Consider the following 26,496-nt stretch of genomic DNA (forward strand, 5'->3'; position numbering starts at 1 on the left):
GGATCTGCCGGGTGCAAGGAGATGAGGGAGACTGGAAGAAGGGAGGGAGGGAGGGAGGGAGGGAAAGAGAGGGGGGAGGTGGGAGGGGGGGCGCGCTGGAGAGGGCCAGGTAGGGAGGGATGTGCGAAGGAAAGAGGCAAGTATGGGGTGCAGGGTCTCAGGGGGGAGGGGGGGGGTAAGGAGGAAAATCCGCTCTGGGAGAAGGAGGGGAGAGGAAAAAGGGGGCCCTGGGGAGGGGGTAGGAACAAGGCCAGGTTATAGTTGGAAGGAAGGGGGAGATGTCACGGGGAAGTTTGTCATCTGGGAGGGGGAGGCGCTGGAAATTGCCCTGATGAAGGAGATGGAAGGTGTGGAGGTGGAGAGAGGGAGGGATACAGCGATAGAGGCGCGGCAATGGGCGGGGGGTGGAGAGGAAGGAGGAAACCAGATGGTAGGGGGGATGCAGGAGAGATCCCTGTGGGCACTGAAATAGCCACGTCCATACTACACGATTGGTGGGAAGTATACTGCCCTCTGCAATGGCAGTTTACTGAACTAGCACACAAGTTACAGTTTATGGCTATGGCTTTCACAGTGTAGGCAACATCTACGGTGTCAACTACATCAATTCCACCACAACATTACTACTATGCAGGCCACTTGGGTTTGCATCAGGAGCTGGTACTTGTTGTGATGATGGTGATTGGCGTCTTGGTTTTTGTCGCTGGGTGCTGTGTGTCAACTGTCGGAGACTGCGACGAGACAGCTGTATACGAGGAATGACGTTCCACTTCCATCCGATGATTCTGAGGACAGCGATGTTGAAGGCAGATTTCAGCAGTAACCGAGTGACGCTGGTCTGTAAATTGCACTGTTGACAGAGACTGTGTCATGACTGGCTCGATGGTATGACCTGCATGCAGTGCCACAGACGACCCTGGCCGGTAACGCGTCATTTGTTTCTGTTTTAACTGTAGTCATTGACAGCAATCTTTCAGTGACTTAAGTAAACACTTCTTCTAAACTATTTGTCGCCCCTCCCCCCCCCCCCCCCCTTCGTTTTCCTCTCCTTCCCCGCCCCACCCCCATTTTCATTTTTTATTTTCCCATCATCAGTCCATTTTCCCCCCACCTGCTCTCGGCTGTGGTTGTCACATTTGCCACCCTTTTAGTGCAGTGTTCCAGTGAATGTTCAGTGTTTTTCGTCTTTCTAGTGTTGCGAACAGAAACCATGCTGTCGCTGGGTGTGAATTTTATGTCTTTTGCGAACAGAAACCAGACTGTCGCCGTGTTTTTTAATTGTCTGTCTATTATTTTACCTGTCTGCTTCGTATGTATTTTATTTGCATCATCATCCCTTTGTTGTATGTTTTATATTCTACGATTTTTTTCGCCATGTTACTATTTAAGTCTCCGAATTTATCGCCTGTTTTTATTATTTATTCTCTTCATCTTTTTAAAACAAAGTTTGTAGGTTGAAGAGCGGCATACTAAGCCGCTGCCAGTCCGCCGCCTTGGCGGGGGAATCGAAATTCAATAAAAAAACTATTTGTTAGCTGCCAGGACGAACGCGTGAACCTAAACACACTACTGCTACACCAGAAAAAGTGTACTGCCGCGCACTAATCTCAATGCGCTCTTGAGTATTCCACTTGTGTCAGCAACGAATGGTTAGCTTTCTAACTTCCTTGCATTCATCAGCCGTCCGGTAACTGGTTTATCTTTGAGCACAGACAATAGTAGTGTAATGCCGTTGTGATGGGGGAAGTGTCAGTTCTTAGAATATTTATGATGTCTGTTTAAAAATACAAATTTAATGTAACTTGAACTCCCACGATTTTACATAATCATGGACATTGATATCGTTTTCATCTCTGCAACAATTAAAGCCGAACATCGTAACTTATCGTTAACCCCACCAACATAACACTTGCTTCTATAGCATTGTTTTTCTCCCGTGGCTTGAAAGTGCGCACAGAGTGAATCGCAGTAAGTAACTTCGTAAAGACATGTTGCGCTTGTGTTGTACTATTGTCTCTAATCAACTGTTTATAAACTCATTGCCACTCCAAGTTATTATAGAATTTTGTTCCTGTTATTGTATACGGAAGCTCGCCTAGAGATAAGATTAGGGCGTTACTGTCAGTGCTACGTGTGGCAGCTATTATGGGGATTTAACTCCTGTGCTACATTAATAAAAATGTGGTTATATTTTTAAGTGCGATTGTTGCCCTATTTTTCTGTGTGTGGACAATGTATTGCGTTTTCTTTACGCCGTTATGGATTAAGTTATCCGTGTGGAAATGTTTTCACATTCCCTGAAACGAAAGAAAAAGAAAGATCTTGCTGTTCTGATTTCCATTTTAAGTTCCTTTGGGTGAAATGTCTCCTCACAGTTAATGCTTTGAATGTAACCATGCTTGTTTCTACGTGACATTATTTACTTATAGATTGTATCAAATGATTCCAAATATGCAAAGTCTATGTTGTGTTGTACAACATACGGGAAAGTTATGTTAATGATGTAATACTTCCCACCGAACATTTACCCTCCATCTGAATGAGTTTTCTTCTCTGGGAATTGGTCGTTTCAGTGTCTCCTATTGGTTTTATTAAAAATGGCCAGAATGCAGCAGAGTAAACAACTGCTACTCTTGACAACAAAGATTGACAGTAGCAACACTTAACATACCTATCCTGAAGTCTTCTGTGGACTTTTATTGATTGAGAAATAGGGATCCGAGTGGTGAAGAAAATTGAAAAAGACTGTGCAGTGTTCTATTTGTTATGATAGTCTATTTGTTCTTCATAGCAAGCTCATTTTTGGAAAAAATTTTAAATGTTTTACCGAAATTACACATTAAAATTTTAAATTTCTGTGTACGGTTTAATGATAAATCTCCTTTCAATGTAAAGAAATTTGTTCCTTGAATCCAACTGATAAAGTTCTTAGATATGTTGCAAGAATGGGAGACAATTTATGTTAGTCTTGTAGAACCCAATGTGTAATTTTTCTTCACACTTCATGATAGTGGCCATTTCTGGGACAACTGTTTACAATGGTACAGCTAGTGTGTGGTTGGGGCCTGTCTGAGATCTTGATTGTGGTGACAAAACTTGTGTGGTCTGTAGTGTTCTATTTCAATTGCAAGAGAAATCAGAAAAAAAACTATTTGGTAATAAATTTACAAGTTTTTTGTGCATATAAAATAATATACACATATCATAGATAAACTACAAAAAATGCAAGGGGAGACTGCATTACTCGTAGAGGGAAGTCTTTTCTATTTATTATGCTGATTACCTACATTGTAGCTCTCTCAACCACTCACATGCACTTGGGTCAAGACTCCAGTACATTTCCTTTTTGTAGCTTAATTTTTTGGGCTCACATTTTTTTAATTGATGTAGTAAGTTCTGAATGTTTTGAACATGTGATAGTGATCGCAAATGTGAAAAAGGCAAAGTTGCACTGTGGTTAGGAGTCAGTATTAAACTATAGGTCTCCGATAACTCATTGAGTAAGGCATTTCATAGGTTTGAGAAGTGTAGTTGCCTGCCACCTCTAGTAGAACCATGCCTAGTATTGCAGTGTGGTGTTGAAACCAAACTTTATGTTGAAGACAGCATTGGCCCTTACCATTCAACAACTATGTAAGATAAATCTTTTCGAAAACAGAGCCTATGCATGTCAAAATTATCATTTAATTGCCTGTGTGGTTAACTAATTTCTGTGTATTCATTTTTCAAGACACAAGGTAACTTTATACTTTTTCCACGGCTATCTCATATAAGTTAGTAGTCAAATCCTTTTCCTTTCCTTTTATTACATGCATTGAGTAGTAAACATTTACTGGTTCTCCATAGCCTAATCCTCCACGGAATACAAAAAAGGACAACCTGTGTCAGCATGTTAGATTTTGAAGACTTAAAAAAATAGTCATTGTACTGTCTTTCATTAGTCAGCTTAAGTGATACGTCATTGAGGCATTTGGCAAAAAGTATGTGCTGTGGTGTCATTTAATGTTATCGAAGTACGTTAATAACTTATTGTGCTGCATGCACAGTACTTACAATGAAGTACATCAGATAAAATTTCCTGCCAGGGAGGTCATGGTCAATGTATAAAACTGTCTGGGGTCGACAGAAGCGTCCGATCCAACGCGTCGGCTTTGACCCGTGACGTAAGGGTGTTGTCGTGTGTGACGTCATGACGGCGCGGAGTTTGGTTTGAGTGTGGCTGTCTCCAGTTCTGTTTTATCTTATTTTATTTACTTTTCTGATCTGTTCGTTCTATCTCGTGAGATTTTTTAAAATTTAAAAACACTTATTACTTATTTTAATTATCTGTTTCCTCGAATTTCTGTTTTAGTTTATTATATTTATCTTTCTGATCTGTTCGTTCTATCCCGTGAGGTTTTTTTTTTTTTTTAAAAGACAAAAAACACTAATCAGCTACTGAAGCATCTTTATCTTCTATGGGTTGCAGGGGTTACGACCCCTGGGGAGGTGGGTGGGTATTCATGCATGGCTGTCTTCACTTACACGTTGTAGCTACGCAAGGCGTCTAAATTTGTTTATATTTAGTTTGCCCCCCACCCAAAACACCCCATTTCACGCGCTTTTCCCGTTAGTGTCGTTAGGCTTCTTGTGGAAAGTGCGTGTGTTTGTTTTTGTTTCCGCCATATTTGTGACGTCACGGGTCAAAGTAGACGGGTGGGATCGGACGCTTCCGTATTTCCAACTGTGTGTGAAAGATATCGTCTGAGATAAGTCAGCATTTTTGTATTTGGAAAATTTTCATGAAATGTGTCAATGCCTTATTATGCTACCAGACAGAAACAAAGGGTTGTCGATTTTTTGAGGTTTTAATTTAGCCTAAATATATTAAAGGGAGATGATCAAATGTTGAGAAATAGTATTAGCTACTTGTATTTTAACATTTCGTAAATTTCATGACTAGAGTGTGATATTGGACCCCTGTGTTGGTAGTGGTGGCATATCCTGACGTGTAGGTTAGGTTGAAAGGTGCTAATTTGGCTGTGAGTTGGTGAAGCCAGCTAATGTGAATGCCAGATAAAGGTTCTGGAAACACATTGACCTGTAGTGTAGCCTAATGATCATGTTCTTACCTTATTTAACCATGATTTTCTATATTTAGTGCATTAGAAAGTTTCCCTATTTGAGAAGGAAAGGTACTGTGTGTTCAGGAAGTATCACAATCTTGTGGCAAAAGGGCTGTCATAGAAATTGTTGAAAGTGGCCTTGGCTCATTGTTCAGCTTTCCTACAAATTGGGAATAGTTTAAGAGTGAGCTTTGTAAGTAGTGTCATTGAGGTATCTGCACAAGAAAATTTAGATGGGAATATATTAGGAGACCTTAGGAGTCACAACCACCTCAAAAACTCTTGTCTATGAAAACTTTGATCCAAAGACATCGTGGAGATATGCTGTACCAAGCGGAATATTTTCTTGCTGAAATCATGTGTAGTCTAGCTGGTCTTCTGCTGTAGGATTGACAAATTGTTGCACCATCTATATGTAGTCCTCACTGTTCACCATACCGTGAAAGAATGTGGAGAAGATTTACCTATGAAATTGCACAGCAACACAGAGAGAACTTGGTGCAGCTGACTTGATTTTCCATATCCCAAATGTGTGATTTCTATGCATTTACATTTCCATCAAGGTGAAACTATACCTTCTCAGACTGTTTGTATCAAATTATTCCCCGTCATGTGAACCACTGTCAGAAAGCTACACTTTACCACTCTCTTCAGGTAAGAGGTCATGACAGTACCAATGGAGAGATCACACAAGCTATATGACATTGGAGACTTTATGGGACTCGAATATTATGAAACTTGGCTGTCAGAGTTCCTTGCTTTAAAACTTACTGTCAACTGCTTTTCGCTGCATCTGTCTGGAGCTAAAAAGAGATTTGTTGCATAAGGTTGCTTCACTTTTTGAGAACTCTGTAATTATAGCATCCTCATATGTTTTTTTCCTACATATGCCCGCCCTGTGTTAAATACACAGTTAGTCATTCCTCAAAAATTTTTATGTGAAAACTCTTTTAAGACAAAACAAACTTTATTAACATGGTAAAGCTTTATTCTTCATGTCCCTCATTTATATATCAATATAGTTGCCCTGATGGCAAACGTGTTTGTGCCATATGGAGACTGGTTCGTTGTTACAGTCACTGTAGAATGTTTGACTCTGTTGAGTGAGGCACAACCTCACCTCTGCTTGCATCACTGGCAAAGTGAAGTTCTCAAAGGTGTTCTTTAAGTTTTGGAAACAGATAAAATTTGGAGGGGCCAAGTCGCGACTGTATGGAGGATGACCAATGACACTGAAACCAAGACATCAGATTGTCGCAAATGTCACAGCACTCGTGTGTAGTCTGGCATTGTCATGCTGAATGTGTGGCTGAACTTGTTGAATTCGTGCTTTCAGTGTCCTGGGGACTTCTCATGCATGTTACACGCTGCCACATGACACACTACAACTTGGAGGCCCCTCGTGGCAAAGGGTTGCACCTTGTGTGAGTGAAGCGTGCAGAATAAAAAAATTGTAGGCATTACTTTTCAGCTTTCCCTTGGACTTCTTAGTAGGTTTGTATCCATATTAGTGTGTGGCTAATTGGGTGTGTGTCAGGCTGCAAATCTAAATGTCAGTTCTTCAAGCCTCGGTTGGTCCAAGGAATTTTTTTTTTTTGTCAGTCACATTTTTATTTTTTATTTATTTATCCATTCATAGACAATACATATTGTATGTTGTCCCAATGTACATGAAAATTTTACTTAAATTCATTATAAGGAAATGGAACACACACAAGCACATGTTTCTGTCTTTGTTCTTCATAGTTTGCTGGTCTTAAGCATGTGCTCCATATTTCCTAAGCAACAAATGATTTTTGTGTATACCAGCAATTCTGTGACATTTTTTCTGTTTGGTAAAATATAAACAAACATAATAAATATTATACACTAGTTTAGTCATCTAGAGTCAAAACGCTGCTCAGGTAGATTTCTTAAGTTTATTTTTTCTTCTAATTGTCTGATCTTAACTGGCATTGTGTTGTAATAAAGTATGGCTTACATACCTTTGTGTACAAGTTATTTTGCTAGCTGTATATGGAGGGTTGTGCTGTATTTGATGTTGTAGACATGATAGCATTTTTCAGATAATCCTCAAGGTTAGCTATGATAATTAAAACACGTCTTTGTGTAGTGAGAGTACAGTTAGTGTTTTTAGTTTTCAGAGTAAGGGCTTATAGTGTGTCTGCAGAGGACTGTGCATTGTTTTTCAGACAGACTTCTTCTGTAATAATGAAAAATAAGATTGTTTCAAAATGTTAAGTGAGTGTACCCTAAATTGTGAAATTGATATGCTGCAAGAGACTTGAAATAGCCAAAATATTCCATCCTTGGCAATACTGTGCTGCAAGCATTTGAAATAATCCTTTGAGCCTCACAGGTTGAGTCTGCAAATTTCATTACACAGTGTTGTAGAATCTACTTTTGAGACTTTATTATCCAATATCAGAATTAGATTATTACCTGACAACGATATTGTTGCATTTGGCCACCCGTGGTCCTTATCGGAAACACACAGTTATGCTACAGTAAACAGTACATGCACAACTGTCTTGAAATCATTCACAATCTGCTACATTTTCCTTAGTGACCACTGTACTTGTTTACTGTAACGTAACTGCATGTTTCCGATAAGGACCACAGGTGACCAAGTGCAATAATATTGTGGTCAGGTAATAATCTAATTCTGATATTGGATAATAAAGTCTCAAAAGTAGATTCTACTACACTGTGTAATGAAATTTGCAGACTCAACTGGTTATTCTGTGATTCACAGACTAGGCTAAAATCAATCTTCCGCAATATGTTAGTCGACCACAATATTATTGCACCTGGGAGTGAAGGTGCTTCGGTCAGGTTATTGTGAGTTTTTCTCATGATATCTAACTAGGACACACTGTTACGAAATCAGGCTGTGCTGCTAGAATGATATGATGTCTTGTCCTCACTCAGGTCATGTTGCCGAGTTTGTGATTCTGACCTCTCACTCGTGTGAGGTGAGGCAATATCTTCCAGGTTTGTTCTGCTTTCTGCAGTGTCATTTTTCTGCCTGTTTGTTGCTTTGTTTGCAATGTGGGGTGTTGGCCTGGCTTGGCTTGGTGCTGCCTGGAGAGGTCTTGAAGAATATTTTACATTTTCCCATAATACATTTGTGCTTTGTAACAGCACAGTACCAACTGAGTATCTCACTCTTGCAAAAATTCATAGAGTTAAAAAGTGTTGTTGCTTGTGTAGGTCGTACATGACGATGTATTCAGTTTGAGATGGTGACCAATAATGTAGCAATTGAAATTTTATATGGGGATTCAGAACAAAGTAGAAAATTCTTACAGAACATGTATGCACTACTGCGATGAATGGACCAGTGTTGATTTAGTTAAAAGTCATTCTAAAAGATGCAATTTTTCTTTGTTTCATAATGAAACTTTGTTCTTGACTTATTTCAGTGTAAACCTTTTTGTTTCTTGCATACACTGATGCAAACTTTTTTCATTTAGATGGTAGTACACTTCTCAAATCAGAAAGATGTGCAGGTTTCTTAAGGTACTGACAATTATTGCTTGGAAATGGCAGCTGCTATTTTCCAAGAATATTCAGGCATGTTTGCACTATTTTCTTTTTTCAGTTAGGAGATTGTCACAGAAACATGTTAAAAGCATCATAGGTATTTTGCAATGAAACTGCACATAATTAATCTTTTTGCTAACTTCCTGGCAGATTAAAACTGTGTGCCCAACCAAGACTCGAACTCGGGACCTTTGCCTTTCGCGGGCAAGTGCTCTACCAACTGAGCTACCGAAGCACGACTCACGCCCGGTACTCACAGCTTTACTTCTGCCAGTACCTCGTCTTCTACCTTCCAAACTTTACAGAAGCTCTCCTGCGAACCTTGCAGAACTAGCACTCCTTTCTTTCAGGAGTGCTAGTTCTGCAAGGTTCGCAGGAGAGCTTCTGTAAAGTTTGGAAGGTAGAAGACGAGGTACTGGCAGAAGTAAAGCTGGGAGTACCGGGCGTGAGTCGTGCTTCGGTGGCTCAGTTGGTAGAGCACTTGCCCGCGAAAGGCAAAGGTCCCGAGTTCGAGTCTCGGTCGGGCACACAGTTTTAATCTGCCAGGAAGTTTCATATCAGCGCACACTCCGCTGCAGAGTGAAAATCTCATTCTGAATCTTTTTGCTATTATTCTGTGCAAGTGTGTCCTGGAACTACTGAAACGTGTAATTATTGCTCAATTAACCATTTTTATATAAATACTATAGTGACGGTAGATTTTGTAGGGCACTCTGAACGTTGTATTTCAATGACAATTCTACACAAATATCAGCCAGTCTGACTGCTTATGTGTTTGAAGGTACAGAAAAAAAAATATGTACACAAGAACAATAACACAACAATATCAATATAAAATATTATTCAGTTTCACTTTGGATTTCAAAAGGATCTCTTCACAGGACATGACTTTTTCGATTCAGGAATCAGATTATGCAAAATGTAAATAACAAAATATTGGCAACTGGTGTTTTCTATGATTTGTCAAAAGCATTTAATTGTACAATTCACAGTATTCTCTTAGGAAAACAAATAGTATTGTAGTGGAAATAATTCTGGAACTGGTTTTCAGGATATCTAATTAATAGAATGCAGAGTATCCGATTAAGAAACACTATGTTTTTACTCAATGAAACATTTTGAGACTAGGGAATAATCACTATAGATGTAAATGTCGATTAGAGTGATGTCAGCCACAATTCCAACAACAATATAATTCTGATTTATTTATCTCAATAAAAATAAACCCAAGTGGTCGGTCAGTCAGTCTCGTGGCGTCAGGAGGAGGTCACTCCAATGTTACATAATGCGACTCTGCCAAAGGGAACCAAATGTCATCCTCCTGTTCTGCCACCTTTCTGTCTCTTATAGGCTGCACAGCAGTGGATACATTTTGCTGTAATTATCCTAGTACGTATATAATTTATGTGAACTGGACAGAAATTCGTGAATGGAATCAGAGAATGGAAGGATGTGTCTAGTAGTCCACAGGCACTAAAAAAGATTGAAATCATTGCTAAGTTTTAAGATGATGATGTAATGGTTGCCCAGCCAATTGTAGTCTACTTTCAAAAGTTATTGTTAAACATTTTATAGTTAATTGTGACCTATGTACCGAGGTAGGAATGTTGCCTCAGAAGAGGTTATAAGTTTATCTGAAATTCTGACAAAGAATGTGCTCTGTACATACTAGGTGTGTGTAGCCAATCAGTACTGCTAACTGGGAAGCCACCTAGGATTCTTGGCCCAAGTTGCTAACACTCTCTTGTACAGGCACTCAGGTAGGTAGGATGTGTTTTCTTCCTTGTTCCTACATGCAGCATGATCACATATGGTATGTTCAAAGGCACCCTGCTAATATACCATCCTCTGGACCCACCAAGACTGGTTGGCTGCCTGTCTCACTGACTGCTTGGACAAACTGTATCCTAACTTGGGTGGGAATAAACTGGAATTCTGAGAAGGAAACAAATTGGTCAATCTCTCAGAACATAATTCCATTGAAATTTTTCTTCCATAATGCCTTGAAGAAAAGTGTGGTTTGATGTTGTTGCAGTTGATTAGGGAAGTCTATCTTCAGATTTTTGTGAGAAGTGAGTTGGACGTCTCAATATCAGTGCTAATAATAAGAATGCGGAAGTGATGTAAAATCATTCTTTTGCTTCACAATCAGTGGTATTCTCATGTAATCTTGACTAAGTCTCTCTCTCTCTCTCTCTCTCTCTCTCTCTCTCTCTCTCTCTCTCTCTGTGTGTGTGTGTGTGTGTGTGTGTGTGTGTGTGTGTGTGTGTGTGTGTGTGTCACAATTTCTGCGTTGTTACTGAAAGTTCTATATAAATTGCATAATCTGACTCGTGGCCAGATGTCTGTCACTGACACACATCAGCCATGCTTAGATACTTTTTCTTCAGTCTTCATAGCTAACTTTGAAATTTACTTTCCATTACAGTCAGCTTGAACTGTGTCATTTGGAGCCATTGACTCCAGTGTTTGATCCCTGAAGCATTAAAAAAATCATGTAGGGTTTTAGAAAACTTTGTTCTCAAATAAAATCCTACACATAACCATCATTTACAAAATACAAGCTGAGTACCCAGCTTTGCCTGGGTATGTATTCGTTCCAGTCTTCTATTACTCCATCTCCTCCTCTGCCCTCCTCTCTGACCGTCTCCTCCTCCCCTTTCTTTGTTTGTCTCCTCCTCCCCTTTCTTTGTTTGTCTCCTCCTCCCCCTCTCTCTTTCCATTTCCTCCTCCTCCTCCTCCTCCTCCTCCTCCCTCTCTCTCTCTGCCTATCTCTTTCTCCCCTCAGTGTGTCTGTCTGTCTCCTCTTTTCTTTCTCTGCCCATTCCCCTCCCCCTCTTTCTGTTCATCTCCTCCGACCCCCTCTCTTTCTGTCAGTCTTCCTCCCCCCCCCCCTTTCTCTCTCCATATTATCACTCACATACCAGTAGGAGGCTGGTGGTTCTTACCTCCACAGTATTTCTGTCCATATTGTAAGTAATATGTGTACCAAATGTGGTGGAAATGATTCCAGGGTTTAGGATGAGCTTTTTACCCATGACTTTGCCCACAAATGCCTGTCAAGTATATTTCACACGTACTTGTACACACAATTCACCTGTATCTGTGTTGTATTTTGTCCTGCAGTTTCATTTTCATGCAACTATTTGAAAACTACCCATACATTTATTAGTAGTTGCTTATTGGCCAGATCTCAACTACAGTTTAGTGGCTTCTCTTCACTTAGTTGATTCACATATTCTGTAGATCCTGTTTTTTCTTTCTTTTTTAAAATTGGAAAAACTTTCAGTCAGTCTGATACGAGACCATTTATCACTTCTTGTAATCATTTTTCAACTCGCAGAAAAAAGTTTTGTAAGGAGGGCATTTCAGGCAAAATAAATGTCGTCAAAAGTACGTCCAAATTTCAAACTGGCTGATCACGAATAATTATGTTCCATTATAGTGATCATTATAATTCTTGTTCTCCTCCCCCCACTCCTCCCCCCACTCATGGTAGGTTTACAGGAGAAAATAATTTCCATTCACTTTGGAAGTGTTTTCTATTGTTCACAGAATTGTGTTACAAAGGAGACATGATCAATTAGTTTTTATGGCATAGATTGCACCTTCCTTTTTTTTTTTTTTTTTTTTTTTAAAAAAAAAAAAAGAAAAATCTTGGTCCACTGAAGGCTGTGGAAACAGTATCTCTTCTGACTTCGTTCTATCTATTACTTTAACATTTCTTTAATCATAAGATAAAGTGTTAATGGCAAATTAATGTCTCATACAGCTTTCAGATTCCGTACAAGGTGTGCATATGTTGGCTTACATAATGTTGTGTAGTGAATACTTTAAGTGCAACTTGTTTCCTTTTGTTTAGCTCTGGCAGGCATTTGTATTGGAGTAGTTGCTAACACTAATAACATGTTGGAGTCCAATGTAGTTTTTGAAGTTCTCATCCTGTTTTACATAATTTGAACTTCGCACGAAACAGAAAAACACTACCTTGTGTGTGTGTGTGTGTGTGTGTGTGTGTGTGTGTGTGTGTGTGTGTGTGTCTATATATATATATATACAGGGTGATTCAAAAAGAATACCACAACTTTAAAAATGTGTATTTAATGAAAGAAACATAATATAACCTTCTGTTATACATCATTACAAAGAGTGTTTAAAAAGGTTTTTTTCACTCAAAAACAAGTTCAGAGATGTTCAATATGGCCCCCTCCAGACACACAAGCAATATCAACCCGATACTCCAACTCGTTCCACACTCTCTGTAGCATATCAGGCGTAACAGTTTGGATAGCTGCTGTTATTTCTCGTTTCAAATCATCAATGGTGGCTGGGAGAGGTGGCCGAAACACCATGTCCTTAACATACCCCCATAAGAAAAAATCGCAGGGGGTAAGATTAGGGCTTCTTGGAGGCCAGTGATGTCACGGGCTGCCTGGCGGCCGATCCATCGCCTCGGGTAGTTGACGTTCAGGTAGTTGCGGAAAGATAAGTGCCAATGTGGTGGCGCTCCATCCTTTTTCGTAGGACTCTCCATACAGTTGATTGTGGAATTTGCAGCTCTCTGCTAGCTCTGCGAGTCGATTTTCCTGGGCTGCGAACAAATGCTTGCTGGATGTGTGCTATGTTTTCATCACTTGTTCTCGGCCGTCCAGAACTTTTCCCTTTGCACAAACACCCATTCTCTGTAAACTGTTTATACCAACGTTTAATACACCACCTATCAGGAGGTTTAACACCATACTTCGTTCGAAATGCACGCTGAACAACTGTCGTCGATTCACTTCTGCCATACTCAATAACACAAAAAGCTTTCTGCTGAGCGGTTGCCATCTTAGCATCAACTGACGCTGACGCCTAGTCAACAGCGCCTCAAGCGAACAAATGTACAACTAAATGAAACTTTATAGCTCCCTTAATTCGCCGACAGATAGTGCTTAGCTCTGCCTTTTGTCGTTGCAGAGTTTTAAATTCCTAAAGTTGTGGTATTCTTTTTGAATCACCCTGTATATCTGTGTGTGTGTGTGTGTGTGTGTGTGTGTGTGTGTGACAAATTTATAGACCTTGACCTAGGTGCTGCCCATTCAACTTGAGAAGAAAGTTAATTTGCTATGAATCACATTTTCTGGGAAAGTAGCATTCATAGTTTGTAGTCAGTACTTCTTTCTTAGGAATATTTATTTTACTGAAACCAAATGGAAAAAAAAGAAACTTTTTGCGTTTCTGTTAAGGAAGATATTCACAAGAGTGGATGCTGAATACATTAAATGAATAAAAACGTAAAAAAGAAGAAATTCGATATAAATAATTGTGGCTATTTGAGTGGGAAATGGGCAGGGTGAGAGAGTTTATAAATAGTGTTTGCAAATAAAAATAGCTGTAGAACATTAAGTGTTGTTGCTCCTTTCGTAACAATTAATAATGTTCTACGCAACAGTGAGAGAGAATTCAATTAATGTTTGTTCGTTTTTTTCTTTTCTTTTATAGGGTCTGCAAACTGAAGAAGGGTAATGAAATCTGGATCAATGTCGCTTGAACAACGATGTTCACTCCTGCTTACACGGGAAGAAAATGCTCAGGTACACAGGATGCTGGGAAACAGGTGTATGGTATGTAGCACTTTTATCATGCGTTGAGCACTAACCGCACTTGTAAAATGTGATATTTGGTAGACTTGAGCTGTCCATTGTGGGAGTATAATCTATAGTTTGTTACTGTAGCTTTGTGTAGCCATGTCTTTTGACTCATGTGCACTCGTGGTGGTTCCTCTTCATGGAATGTATGGAACGCTGCTTGAGAACGAATGAATTAATGAAAGAGTAAATGAATGGTTAGTCACATTGATGGAAAAACTAAAATACAGGAGGAAATAGATGTTACCATTACCTCTCTTTGTAATGTTGGGTGCTGTAGCCATTGTATAAACAAATAGTGAATTTGGTGATTGATGAAAACAGCCAGGTAGCACCTAAGTATATGGCATTTCCAATACAACAACAGAAACACAGTGTGAAGTGTGTGTTTCGACGATTGTGTAAGGTTAGGGCTTTTTTAGGATCTGTGAAGGATGATTTAGTTTGTGTAAGGCAGGTGTCCACCGTACCCCTTTCAGTTGTGTGTGACATACATTGATCGGACAATCAGGACTTTGGAGGACAAATACCGGGTGATCAAAAAGTCAGTATAAATTTGAAAACTGAATAAAACATGGAATAATGTAGATAGAGAGGTACAAATTGACACACATGCTTGGAATGACATGGGGTTTTATTAGAACCAAAAAATACAAAAGTTTCTAAAAATGTCCAACAGATGGTGCTTCATCTGATCAGAATAGCAATAATTAGCATAACAAAGTAAGACAAAACAAAGATGATGATCTTTACAGGAAATGCACAATATGTCCACCATCATTCCTCAACAATAGCTGTAGTCGAGGAATAATGTTGTGAACAGCAATGTAAAGCATGTCGGGAGTTACGGTGAGGTATTGGCATCGGTTGTTGTCATTCAGCATCCCTAGAGATGTTGGTCGATCACAATACACTTGCGACTTTAGGTAACCCCAAAGCCAATAATCGCACGGACTGAGGTCTGGGGACCTGGGAGGCCAAGCATGACGAAAGTGGCAGCTGAGCACACGATCATCACCAAACGACGCGTGCAAGAAATCTTTCACGCGTCTAGCAATTTGGGGTGGGGCGCCATCCTGCATAAACATTGTACGTTCCAGCAAGTGTTTATCAGCCAGGCTGGGGATGATGCGGTTCTGTAACATATCGGCGTACCTCTCACCCGTCACGGTAGCAGTTACAAAACCAGAATCACGCATTTCCTCGAAGAAAAAAGGCCCGATAACGGTAGATGTGGTAAATCCAACCCATACCGTGACTTTCTCGTCATGCAATGGAGTTTCCACGACAGTTCTAGGATTTTCGGTAGCCAAAATTATGCAGTTGTGGGCGTTGACAGACCCTCGGAGCGTGAAATGAGCTTTATGGAGTTTCCACGACAGTTCTAGGATTTTCGGTAGCCAAAATTGTGCAGTTGTGGACGTTGACAGACCCTCGGAGCATGAAATGAGCTTTGTCGGTCCACAACACGTTACTCTACCAATCGTCATCTTCCACCATCTTTTGAAACGCCCACACCGCAAATGCCCTCCGCTTTACTAAATCACCAGGTAACAGTTCATGATGCCGATGGATTTTGTATGGATAGCATAGGAGGGTACGCCTTAGTGCCAACCAAACAGTAGTGTATGGAATGCCGGTGCGCCTGCACAAACGCTGACTTCCCTGTGCATAGATGAACCCGCTACAGTCTACATTTCTTCCTGAACTGTCTCAGCAGCATTACGCCTTGTGCTCGGTTGGCCACTACAGGGTCTATCGTGGCTTCAAACTTCGAAATCATTCTCACCACAGCTGCATTTGTCAACGGACCTTTGCCCATTCGAATACCCTCCTATAGCGATAGTATCGTAACGCTGAACTCACACATTCCCCATTCTGATACAGAGCTTCACTAAAAGCACCTTTTCAGGTAATGTCAACATGCTGCGACTGCTGGCGCATATGATTCTCTCTCTCATTACAGCTCCTTTTATACAAAATTGTCATGCGCAGTCACTGACATTTTGCTGTCCAGCACCATCTGTCGGACATTTTGTGAACTTTTTTTTCTCCTAATAAAACCCCATGTCACTCCAAGCATGTGTGTCAATTTTTACCTCTCTTTTTACCTCTCTATCTACATTATTCCGTGGTTTATTCAGTTTTTAAATTTATACTGGCTTTTTGATCACCCGTTATATAGAATGTAAGCATCTCACATACTGACAGTAGCAAAGCAAATATACTATGCAGAATATTGGCTTGGTACTGGTAGAGATGGGAGTTTTTGCTTAAATTATGCTTGAAATCCTGCAGTCGCCTTGGTCCCACAGCAGAGCTCACCCGTGGGTCAATTAATATTCATGTCAGTAATGTCTGATGTTGATTGTCATTAGTTTTGTGGTGGCACTAGTTTGGGTGGGTGGGTGGTTTTATTTTAGTGTAGCTTTGTCTAACCAGGGTTTAAATTTCCTTGCATGGTTCTCACTCACTGCATTTGTGCCTTTAAAATGAAAGGATGTTCGCCTGTCGAAATGTTGGCAGTTGCTGAGGACATCACCTGGCTGTTGTTTGAACATTTTATATGCTGGGAGAAACTCAACTTTCACAACTATAATGGAAATAAGATAAATTACCTGTGGAAAGGAATCAGTAATATTCAGTAGAGTGATATTTCAAGAAAAGAAATTGACAAAAAGTAAGTAAGTAATTAATTGTTTTAAAGTGGTGGTTTCACATTGGAAAATAATTTTAAAATTTTCACAATATTAACCTTTAGGCTATTATCATAGTGAGCAAAGAATACAAGGAGAAATTGGTGAAAAGTAAAGAGTCAGTTCTGATGAGGTGGTTTCACTTTAGGACCAATGGGGTACAGTTTTCAACCATCCATAATTTCATTTGCTATATTTGAAAGCAATTTCATATTTTCTGTAGACACAATCCCATGAACTCAGAGTGCTGAAAAGAAACTGTAGTCCAAAATATCAAGCAAAAATGGACCTAAAATTTTATAAATTAATATCAAAAGTACATACTGCCTTGGTGGTTTCATTTCAAAACTACTCATAAAAGCCGTAGTTCAGCCTCAAATTTACGTTATGTTAATGTAAGGTATACTTACTTTTACTGTCAATGGCCTACTCAGCACGATCACAAAAAGAAAGGGGGGGGGGGGGGTACTATCTCCTACAATCATGTAGCCCAATCTCCGTGCTGACTGTTGCTTTGAATGCTATAAATGTCTGCTACAATTCACTGCATTCTCAGAAATACCTCAATGTACAACTAGAGGTATTTGAGTTGCAATAACATCAGTGGTTTCATGTGAAAGGCACTGGGACTTCAAATAAAAATAAATGGTTTGAGCAGAAACCACCCATACTCAAAGGATTAATGAAGCACTTGGACTCTCTCTGTTGTGGGAGTGAAAAAAATGGAAAAAAGTGATGTTGTGTAATATGAAATTTTGTGTGTGTGTGTGTGTGTGTGTGTGTGTACTGCTGTGTGCATCATCTCTTAAAGTATTGTCTCTTGGTGTTTGTAGGTATATGAAGTGGGTGCAGAAGTTAAATTCTTTCAACAGGCCATTATGAGTACAATGTAATGAAAGTGGGGAGTTTCTATCAACAGGCCATTATGAATACAATGTAATGAAATTGGGGTGTTGTCACTGAATAACTGTCAGATGACAGAAAATGAATGTGTAGAGCAGTATGAGACTGCACTGTAGGTGAAGTGGTGTAAATATGATAGCTATTATAAGGGTGTGATCCTAACAGTTCAAAGTAAACTGGAAAGGTGTCAAGTCAGGAGAAGGGAAAGAACTTGTGTATCATATTTTGGAAAATGGTGCTTCAACATTTGGGCAAAATTGTATGTGTATAAATGCAGTGTTCAGAAACGGATATAACTTGAGCAACTCTGACTGGACCACTAAAATAAAAGAGGCAATAACTTTAAATGTAGCAGAGCTAACATATCCTTGATAATGAGTTAAACATTGAACTAGGAGAAGCAAAAATACTTAGAGAAATGATTAAAAAGGCAGAGAGAAACTAATTGCAAATCCATGTGGACAGCATTGATCAAATATAGCTTGAAAGTCCACTTTCATTAGTCTCACACACTCGTGCAGCAAGCAGATAGAGCAGTGAAGCTGGCATACACATCTCTACAGTAATGCTCAGATAATGTTAGAGTACAAGGTATGAGCACCACTGATTTGTCGCACTTTGTCCCCACTGTGACCTTAATATGGTGGTACCAATACAGTTGATGAATGTAAGATATGGGACATGTGGTAAACTGCTTTCTTACACATACGACTCACCATTTTATTATTTACTTTTTGACAATCGTTGCTAAAAATTTGTTGTCCAGTGGGCTGATGGGGTGTGTGTGTGTGTGTGTGTGTGTGTGTGTGTGTGTGTGTGGGAGGGGGGGGGGGGGAGTGGAGTGCAAGTGCATGTGTTAGGCCAGTTTGAGGGTTGTCACAATTTGTGGTGGATTTGCACTCTTGGATTATAAATGGTAAATGAATGTCAGACTAGTCTTGCAACTATGAGAAGAATTTGTGACGTTAGTGTAGTCTCCATTGAAAGTATGAATGTAAGTGATTGATGGAGGCCCATCTAAAGTGCCTTTGTGTTCAAAGTGGAAGTTGAGCTAGCTCTCTCTCTCTCTCTCTCTCTCTCTCTCTCTCTCTCTCTCTCTCTCTCTCTCACACACACACACACACACACACACACACACACACAAAGGGATGACCCTAAAGTACGAAATGTGTTCTCCTTCTTTGTCATAACAGTAAGATATTTGGTTATGAAAAATCAAAAACTTTTATTTGAGTCACGGCGTGACATGCATAACATAATCAAAATATTACAGTTTGGTAGCATTTACAAGGAGACTCGCTGGAACTAGTGCAAGACAATATGAAGGGTACTCACCCACCAGGGGCAGCTGGCTTCATGCTGCAGGCAACTGCTGCACTGTCTCCACTTGGCGGTCTCAGGTGGAAGTGCCTGAAGCAGTTGAACGGTGCACTACTTGAACGTGCCATGCAGTGCGGCTGTAGTGGTGGTGTAGTAATGTGTGTGTTACTATACTACTGATGCATTTTATGGATTATGGCCATTTTTTAAGTTACAAATTTTGTATGTAATCTTTAGTGTTTGAACTATCGATTCATTGTGATACTGATGTCAGGAAATTTGACAAAAATAATACTCATTTTTCTAGGACCCAAATCAAAGATGTCCCAATTTGCCCTCCCCCCGCCCAAACTACCACAATTTGAAATATATGCTTTGCATGTCAGAATTCTGAAATACCCACAGTTTGCAGCAGATTATGGCAATTGGCTGCCTGTAGATAGAAATCTGTGTGCATTAAACATACTCTTGAAGCTCGATTACCTATCCCAAGAAATTGGTTTTAGCATGATATTGTAAAATAATTACTGTGTAATATTAAATCATCATTTATTATTAAACATTACTGAATTATTAAACTTCTTGTCAGTGATATAATACTACTTCCTTATGGTTTGAAGTTTTAATTAGTTCACAGATAATTAGTTCACAGATAACAGTTCATATTTGGTGTGAACTGCCTTCAGTGAACATGGTGAGACATTTACATCAGGATTTTCACTTTCAGGCATTGGCATCTGCCGTCATCCAGTTGTTTGTGTCAGATCCACCAGATCACTCGTCTTGGAGAAAATATGATGCTGGTGTCTTGTGCCTTGTGAAAGACAATTCACGGAAGTCTTACTTCTTTAGATTATATTGCTTAACAAGAAAGCAGATGGTGTGGGAGCATGAAGTTTATAAGGGGTTTGACTACAAGACACTGAGACCATTTTTGCATTCTTTTGAAGGCGAGGTAAGCTAATTTCCAATGCTTTGATGACTACACAAATAATTTCCTTCCTGCATGACATTAATTACAGTATAATTAATTTTTAATATCACTATGATAACTCAAGTCATTCATCAGTTTAAATGTGTGAGTCTCTTGTTTACAATTGTTGTGACATTGTTTCATGTACTTGTGCAATTTTTTATCATCAGTAAGGTATGCGGGAGATAAATGCTACTTCGCTTTGTGGCTCTCATCTCTTCAATGCAAAGATTTGTTGTTTTTACAAGTAATGTACTAAATTGTGTTGAGAGTTGTATACAAGAGGTGACATGTTAATGCAGGTGAGCAAGATAAAAACAGTGATTACATGTGAGATTTGCCAGTGATTAAATTCTTAAATACACAAAACCCATGTGTAGCAGACATTCACTGTCAAATGACTGAAATAATTCTGGCTCGAGGCAGTGAGTGAACTAGTGGTTTGTAGATGGATGTGAATCTTCTGAGGAGTGTGTGCACAACTTTTGGAGACAACTGAAAAATGTGTGGGAAGGGCTTAGTCAGCAGTTGAAGAGTACAGACATTTCATACTGATAATTCTGTTCTGCCCAGAACCATTTCTCCTTTGTGGTGAACATGAAAGGATGTTGCCTAGATAGGTGCTAAGCAAGGCAAAATGGACATTACACAGCCAACTGTTAGTGTGTGAATGTAGATACATAGTCCACGGTTATGTGGATCATATCCCCAAAACAATCCACCACACCGTCAATGCATCCATGCTTAAGTTTTTGGGTCAGCCATGATGACCACCCATCATTCAATAAAATGAAGATTACCACTCTGCAGTAAGGAACAGATGTGCAACTCTGTGGAAATTCAAATGCCATCTGATTACAACCTCTCAGATGGTGGAAACAAAAGGCTGTTGTATAATTATGGAGAGCAAAAAGAGATTCTGGCAACAGTCAATGAACTCCATCAACAGTTCTGCTAAACCGAACAACCAACCAATATAAGCCATTTGGGGGATTTCAGAAAGAGATGGGTGGCACCCTATTAATGTTGTAATGAAGAGTACAAGTCTTTTCATCAGCATGACAGGCATTGAATGGCCTGTGGCAGAGCACTCAGATCACCCAATTTGTATTGCAAGTAGCATACACATTTCAGTACTTCATATTTTAACAATGTGTAGCTATTCTGACAGCAGGGTACCAGTAAATTTTCGTGGGGAGCTGCCATCTATTTTAGCAGACAGAGAAGAATGTGGTACTCACCTTAAAATTTCGTGATTTGTCTAGACTCCAGCCCAAACCCTTAGGTTTGTGGTTTTATTGCGTTATAGAGTGGCTTGCTCTCATTTTTTTTATCGAATGAGCAGACAACTGTAATTCCTTGCTCTATTTTTCATCTAACATTGTTATTTTGCCATTGGTTTCATGTTCGATTTCATGGAAAAGTGTTAGGTTGGTGCATAAGTTCGTAGCATTTTTCTATTGCGTGTTGGTAGTCTGGTTGCTATGGGTTTATTTATCGACTGTCATTTTTTATTTGTTGTTCACTATTGCTGTTTGAGTTTACATATTGTCATTTTGAGGTAGTGAGTGGAGCTGTATACACTAGAAAATGGAATGCCGAGTGGAGAAATCGGAACAGTTCTGGCATACACTGATGAACCAGAACATTATGACCAGTGACCTACTATTGATATAAACCTGTCCAGGCGATAGTGGCATCACCTGGCAAGGAATGACCGCTAGTTACACAAACGTACGATGAATTTATATCAGTGAACATACTGTCTGTGTGTAGGATGGGGAAAGCGTGCAATCTATTTTAGTTTGACCAAGGGCAGATTGTAATTGTCCAGAGGCTTGGCATGAGCATCTGAGAAACTGCATGTGACTTGTTGGGTGTTCGAGGAGTGCTTTGGTGAGTGTCTTTAACATGTGGCAAAACCGAGGTGTGTCGTGTAGACTTCAGTTGTGGTGGTCAGTGACTTGCCGAATAATCTTTTACAGAAGCTCCATTTGTTGCTATTTTTGTTATAACTTTTTTGCAACACTCCAAAAATTCCATTATCAAAATTTGCCAATTCCTGTGGATAATTTACTGACCTGTTTGTGACCTTTAGTTGTAAGTTGTTGTGTTTTTTGCCATTCCTGTTCACATGTTTGCCTTGAGCTTTGTGTTATCTTTATTTTTCAAACCAGCTTTTGCTCTGATTGAGCAAAATAGTAAGAGAATCCAAGGTCTTTCACAAAAATGTCACAGTGCTCCTTGTTTGTATATTAGAGTTGGCCATAAAATCAGGTTAACTGGAGAGTTAGAGTTTCTGACTTGTGCATTCCCTCCAGTTGTCTATGATACTATCATAGTAGGCATCTTGTAACATGGACGACAGCCAGAGAAAATAGAGAAGGTGGTCATTTTACTGATGTAGAACTGGCCAGTGAATGCAGAGTTACCCGTTAGTGAACTGTGAATAAGTAATTCTGGTAATATCATAAAAGGCCATGACGAAAAAGAGTGAGCAGACTTTCACACTGTATGTCGTGATGTACTTTACATGCCACATAGGGAAGTATTTTCTGTGAAAACACTATTGCATTTATAATTGGGAAGTAAATTGTGTGTGAACAGTGTGGCTTGGTGGCTGAGTATATAAGTGTCAGACTAAGTCTGTAGTTCAGTCCCCATTTAGTTTTAAGATTTTTTCTGTTATTTAACAGTTTTAACCTGTGGCAGGGGTACGATATTTTGGAATGCAAAAAGGACACTTTCAAATTTTAGGATGAAAAAAGAGCACTCTTTCCATATTTTAAATTTAGTGCATAAGAAACAGAAAAATAAAAATATTACACATACCCTAACTTACTTTAGAGCCCATTTCCTATCCACATTTTTTGTTGGGACGAATCTTTTCCAAAAGTTCCTTTTGTTCACACAGATATTTAAAAAGTCTTTGCAATTAAATTTCAGCATTGCAATCAGTTTTACAGATTCAGTTGTCGATCTATTTCTTTCCTTTGTACACTTCGCCTGTATCAAGGAGAACAACATCTCAACACAAGTGTTATGGGCTGGCACTGCAGAGAAGAAAGAAAGAAGTTTTAATTAATTCACTAAACTGTTCCTCACTACCACATGACTCAATGTACTTGTATCATTTCTTCTGGCTTGGTTCAGATTTTCCATCATATGGGCTCTGAATTTTTTTAACGTAAGAAATTGATTGTAAGCAAATAACAAATGGTGTAATTCAGTTACAACGTAAAAAGTACCGGGTGATCAAAAAGTCAGTATAAATTTGAAAACTGAATAAATCACGGAATAATGTAGATAGAGAGGTACAAATTGACACACATGCTTGGAATGACATGGGGTTTTATTAGAACAAAAAAAATACAAACGTTCTAAAACTGTCGGACAGATGGCACTTCATCTGATCAAAATAGCAATAATTAGCATAACAAACTAAGACAAACCAAAGATGATGATCTTTACAGGAAATGCTCAATATGTCCACCATCATTCCTCAACAATAGCTGTAGTCGAGGAATAATGTTCTGAACAGCACTGTAAAGCATGTCCAGAGTTATGGTGAGGCATTGGCATTGGATGTTGTCTTTCAGCATCCCTAGAGATGTGCGGTCGATCGCGATACACTTGAGACTTCAGGTAGCCCCAAAGCCAATAATCGCACGGACTGAGGTCTGGGGACCTGGGAGGCCAAGCATGACGAAAGTGGCGGCTGAGCACACGATCATCACCAATCGCGTGCAAGATATCTTTCACGCGTCTAGCAATACTTTGTTCTTTTTTTTTGTTCTAATAAAACCCCATGTCATTCCAAGCATGTGTGTCAATTTTTACCTCTCTATCTACATTATTCCGTGGTTTATTAAGTTTTCAAATTTATACTGACTTTTTGATCACCCAGTATATAAATTGTGTATGATACGAGATGGAATCAAAAATCAAATCATCTTAATTCCCAAAACTAAGAAATGCAGACAGTAGTAGAAATCGTAAAAATATATGTGGATGCTACATTAAATGTCGAAAATGAGAACGTGTCCACACAAATGCGGACGTGTGGTAACCCTAACCTACGGCACTGATTTTGGTATGAAACAGATTTACCTTTTGTGGCAAAGAAATCAGATTTGCAGTAGTTATTCTTAAAAGTGTAGAGCCGGAATCTGGTATTTGAACAAAATGATCAGTGTGTTCAAAATTGTTTACAGATTCTTCACAGTTCTCCGTGTCTATATTTTAGAATTAGTCTGGAGACCCAGTTAATTGGCGAGTAAAATTTCCAATTTTGGATTATTTTTTGCCAGTTTTTGTATTAGCTTCTGACAGCTTATTGTTTGTTTTACAGTGCTATGTTGAAAATGAAGATAAACCTACTAATTAGATTACATTTATCTACTTCAACATCACGCTTAATTACATTATTTAAAGAAAGAAACATGTACGTCAGACATAAAAATTTGAATTGATTTAAATAGCTCTACAGCCTTCAGAAGAATATATTGTCATAACTTTAATGTTCTCTTCTGAGACAATCTGCTGCCATTTCACCTCTTCACTATAGTGTGAAAACGGCTGTGTGGAGTCTACATTCGAACACACAAGAAAATCTGCCTTGATCAGAACATCACATATTTAACAATATCCACATTTCCTGCTGATATGGAAAGTTGGTTCTCCACCAAATTAGGAAGGGATTTGTATCCCTCCAAAATATCTACACAGCTGAGATGTGGCCATTCCAGGTGTACACAGACTGTTTGCCATGTCAGTATTAACAGAGTTCATCATTAGCCTGTGAAGGTTGAAAGGAGAATATAGGGATGTGACAGCTGACTTGCAATGATTTTGTGGTCATAAGACTTGTTAGATTAGTTTGAAGGTGCAACACATTGAGTTTCAGTATTTCCTTTACCTCTGCCTGAAGTATTTGTCCCTTCGTATTTCTCAAAAGCTTGCTGGTTTCATCTCTAAAACAGTTTTTTCGCTACAATAATGAAGCAGTCTTTGTACTCTTGTTACTTGTTTCCCAGCAATATCACGTTTCGTGGTATTTTTGCACAACAAATCTTACCAAAAAAAGGATGCTTTTTGGAGAGATCTTTAATGTGGTGCATCAGTTACAACTGTGTATAAATACAAAAGCAATAAAATGTGTCCCTATACCTTCACAAACATGTAAATCAACATGGTGCGTGCTTGGTTTGATTCTATAAGACAATTCCAGTTCAGGACTCGTGACATTACACAAACCTATTTCTGGCGGTACAGCAAAACACTTACTTACTTTCTTTCTTTTACTTTATGTGATCAGGCCCAACGCACCGCGCGCTGCTTTGAGAGATTGACTGCATTTCAGCCTGTCTTCAGCTCCTTTCTGCCTTCCTTCCAGTAGTCCCACTCTCTTCAAGGTCTTTAGATATGCAGTCACTCCATTGAGTTCTAGGTCTTCCTATGGGCCTTCTGCCGGTTGGCTTGATGTTGAGTACAATTTTCGGTCATCAGTTGTCCTGCATTCGAGCAACATGCCCTGCCCACTGGAGTAGTCGTGTCTTCATTGTAGCCACGATGCTTGGCTCGTCGTAAATATCATACAACTCTGTATTGTGATGACTCCTCCATTTTTCATTCTCATTGTTGTAAACTGGGCCAAAAATCTTCTGAAGGACTTTCTTTTAAAATATCATCAGTCTGTTCAGATCTTGCTTGGTTGTACTCCAGGTGGCACATCCGTATAGTACTACTAGCTATAGGAGCATTTTGTAGATATTTATTTTGAAATGTCTTGACAAACTTCTGCTTTTGAGGTGAGCATTAAGGCTGTAGTAAAAGCGATTACCTGCCTGTAGTCATGCTTGTATTTCCATTTTACTGGATGTTTCATCTCTGAATACTGTGCACAGGTATTTGAATTCCCTGACTTGACGATAAGAACCTTCAGTTGTCTGTAAGGGTGGAAGTGGTTCTTGAGTTTCATTATGTCTACAGTATAGAACCATGTATTCCATCTTGTCGCGATTGATTTGAAGTCCAATTTTCCTTGCTTTTGTTTCCAGAATGTCAGCCATTTCCCCTAATTCTTCTTGTGATCCAGATAGTAGCACTGTATTGTTGACATATCCCTGGTCTGGACTTCTCTGAGAGTTCATTAGATTACATCTCTCGCATTACCTTCCCTAACGCGAGTTTGAAAAACAGCAAAACATTGCAAATCTGTGAAGGCAAGCTTGGAGAGATTTGAGCTCACACAGAGACTTATCAGTGAGTGTGCTACCTAAGAACCATTCACAGCTGGAACAGGAAAAGGGAGAAGTGGCCAT

General features: G+C 39.3%; 1 protein-coding gene across 1 annotated transcript in view; it reads left to right on the forward strand.

Annotated features, from left to right (window-relative positions):
- Positions 1 to 1,719: 1,719 nt before the first annotated feature.
- Positions 1,720 to 26,496, forward strand: part of LOC124555208 (neural Wiskott-Aldrich syndrome protein-like) — a 95,670-nt gene continuing 70,893 nt past the window's right edge. The window contains exons 1-3 of the mRNA XM_047129058.1: positions 1,720 to 1,968; positions 14,136 to 14,257; positions 19,928 to 20,155. Coding sequence (XP_046985014.1) covers positions 14,159 to 14,257; positions 19,928 to 20,155 — 327 coding nt within the window. The 5' untranslated portion in view covers positions 1,720 to 1,968; positions 14,136 to 14,158. The remainder of the gene's footprint in view (positions 1,969 to 14,135; positions 14,258 to 19,927; positions 20,156 to 26,496) is intronic.

This window comes from Schistocerca americana, chromosome X (assembly GCF_021461395.2).
Source record: "Schistocerca americana isolate TAMUIC-IGC-003095 chromosome X, iqSchAmer2.1, whole genome shotgun sequence".
In the NCBI taxonomy this organism is placed as follows: domain Eukaryota; kingdom Metazoa; phylum Arthropoda; class Insecta; order Orthoptera; family Acrididae; genus Schistocerca; species Schistocerca americana.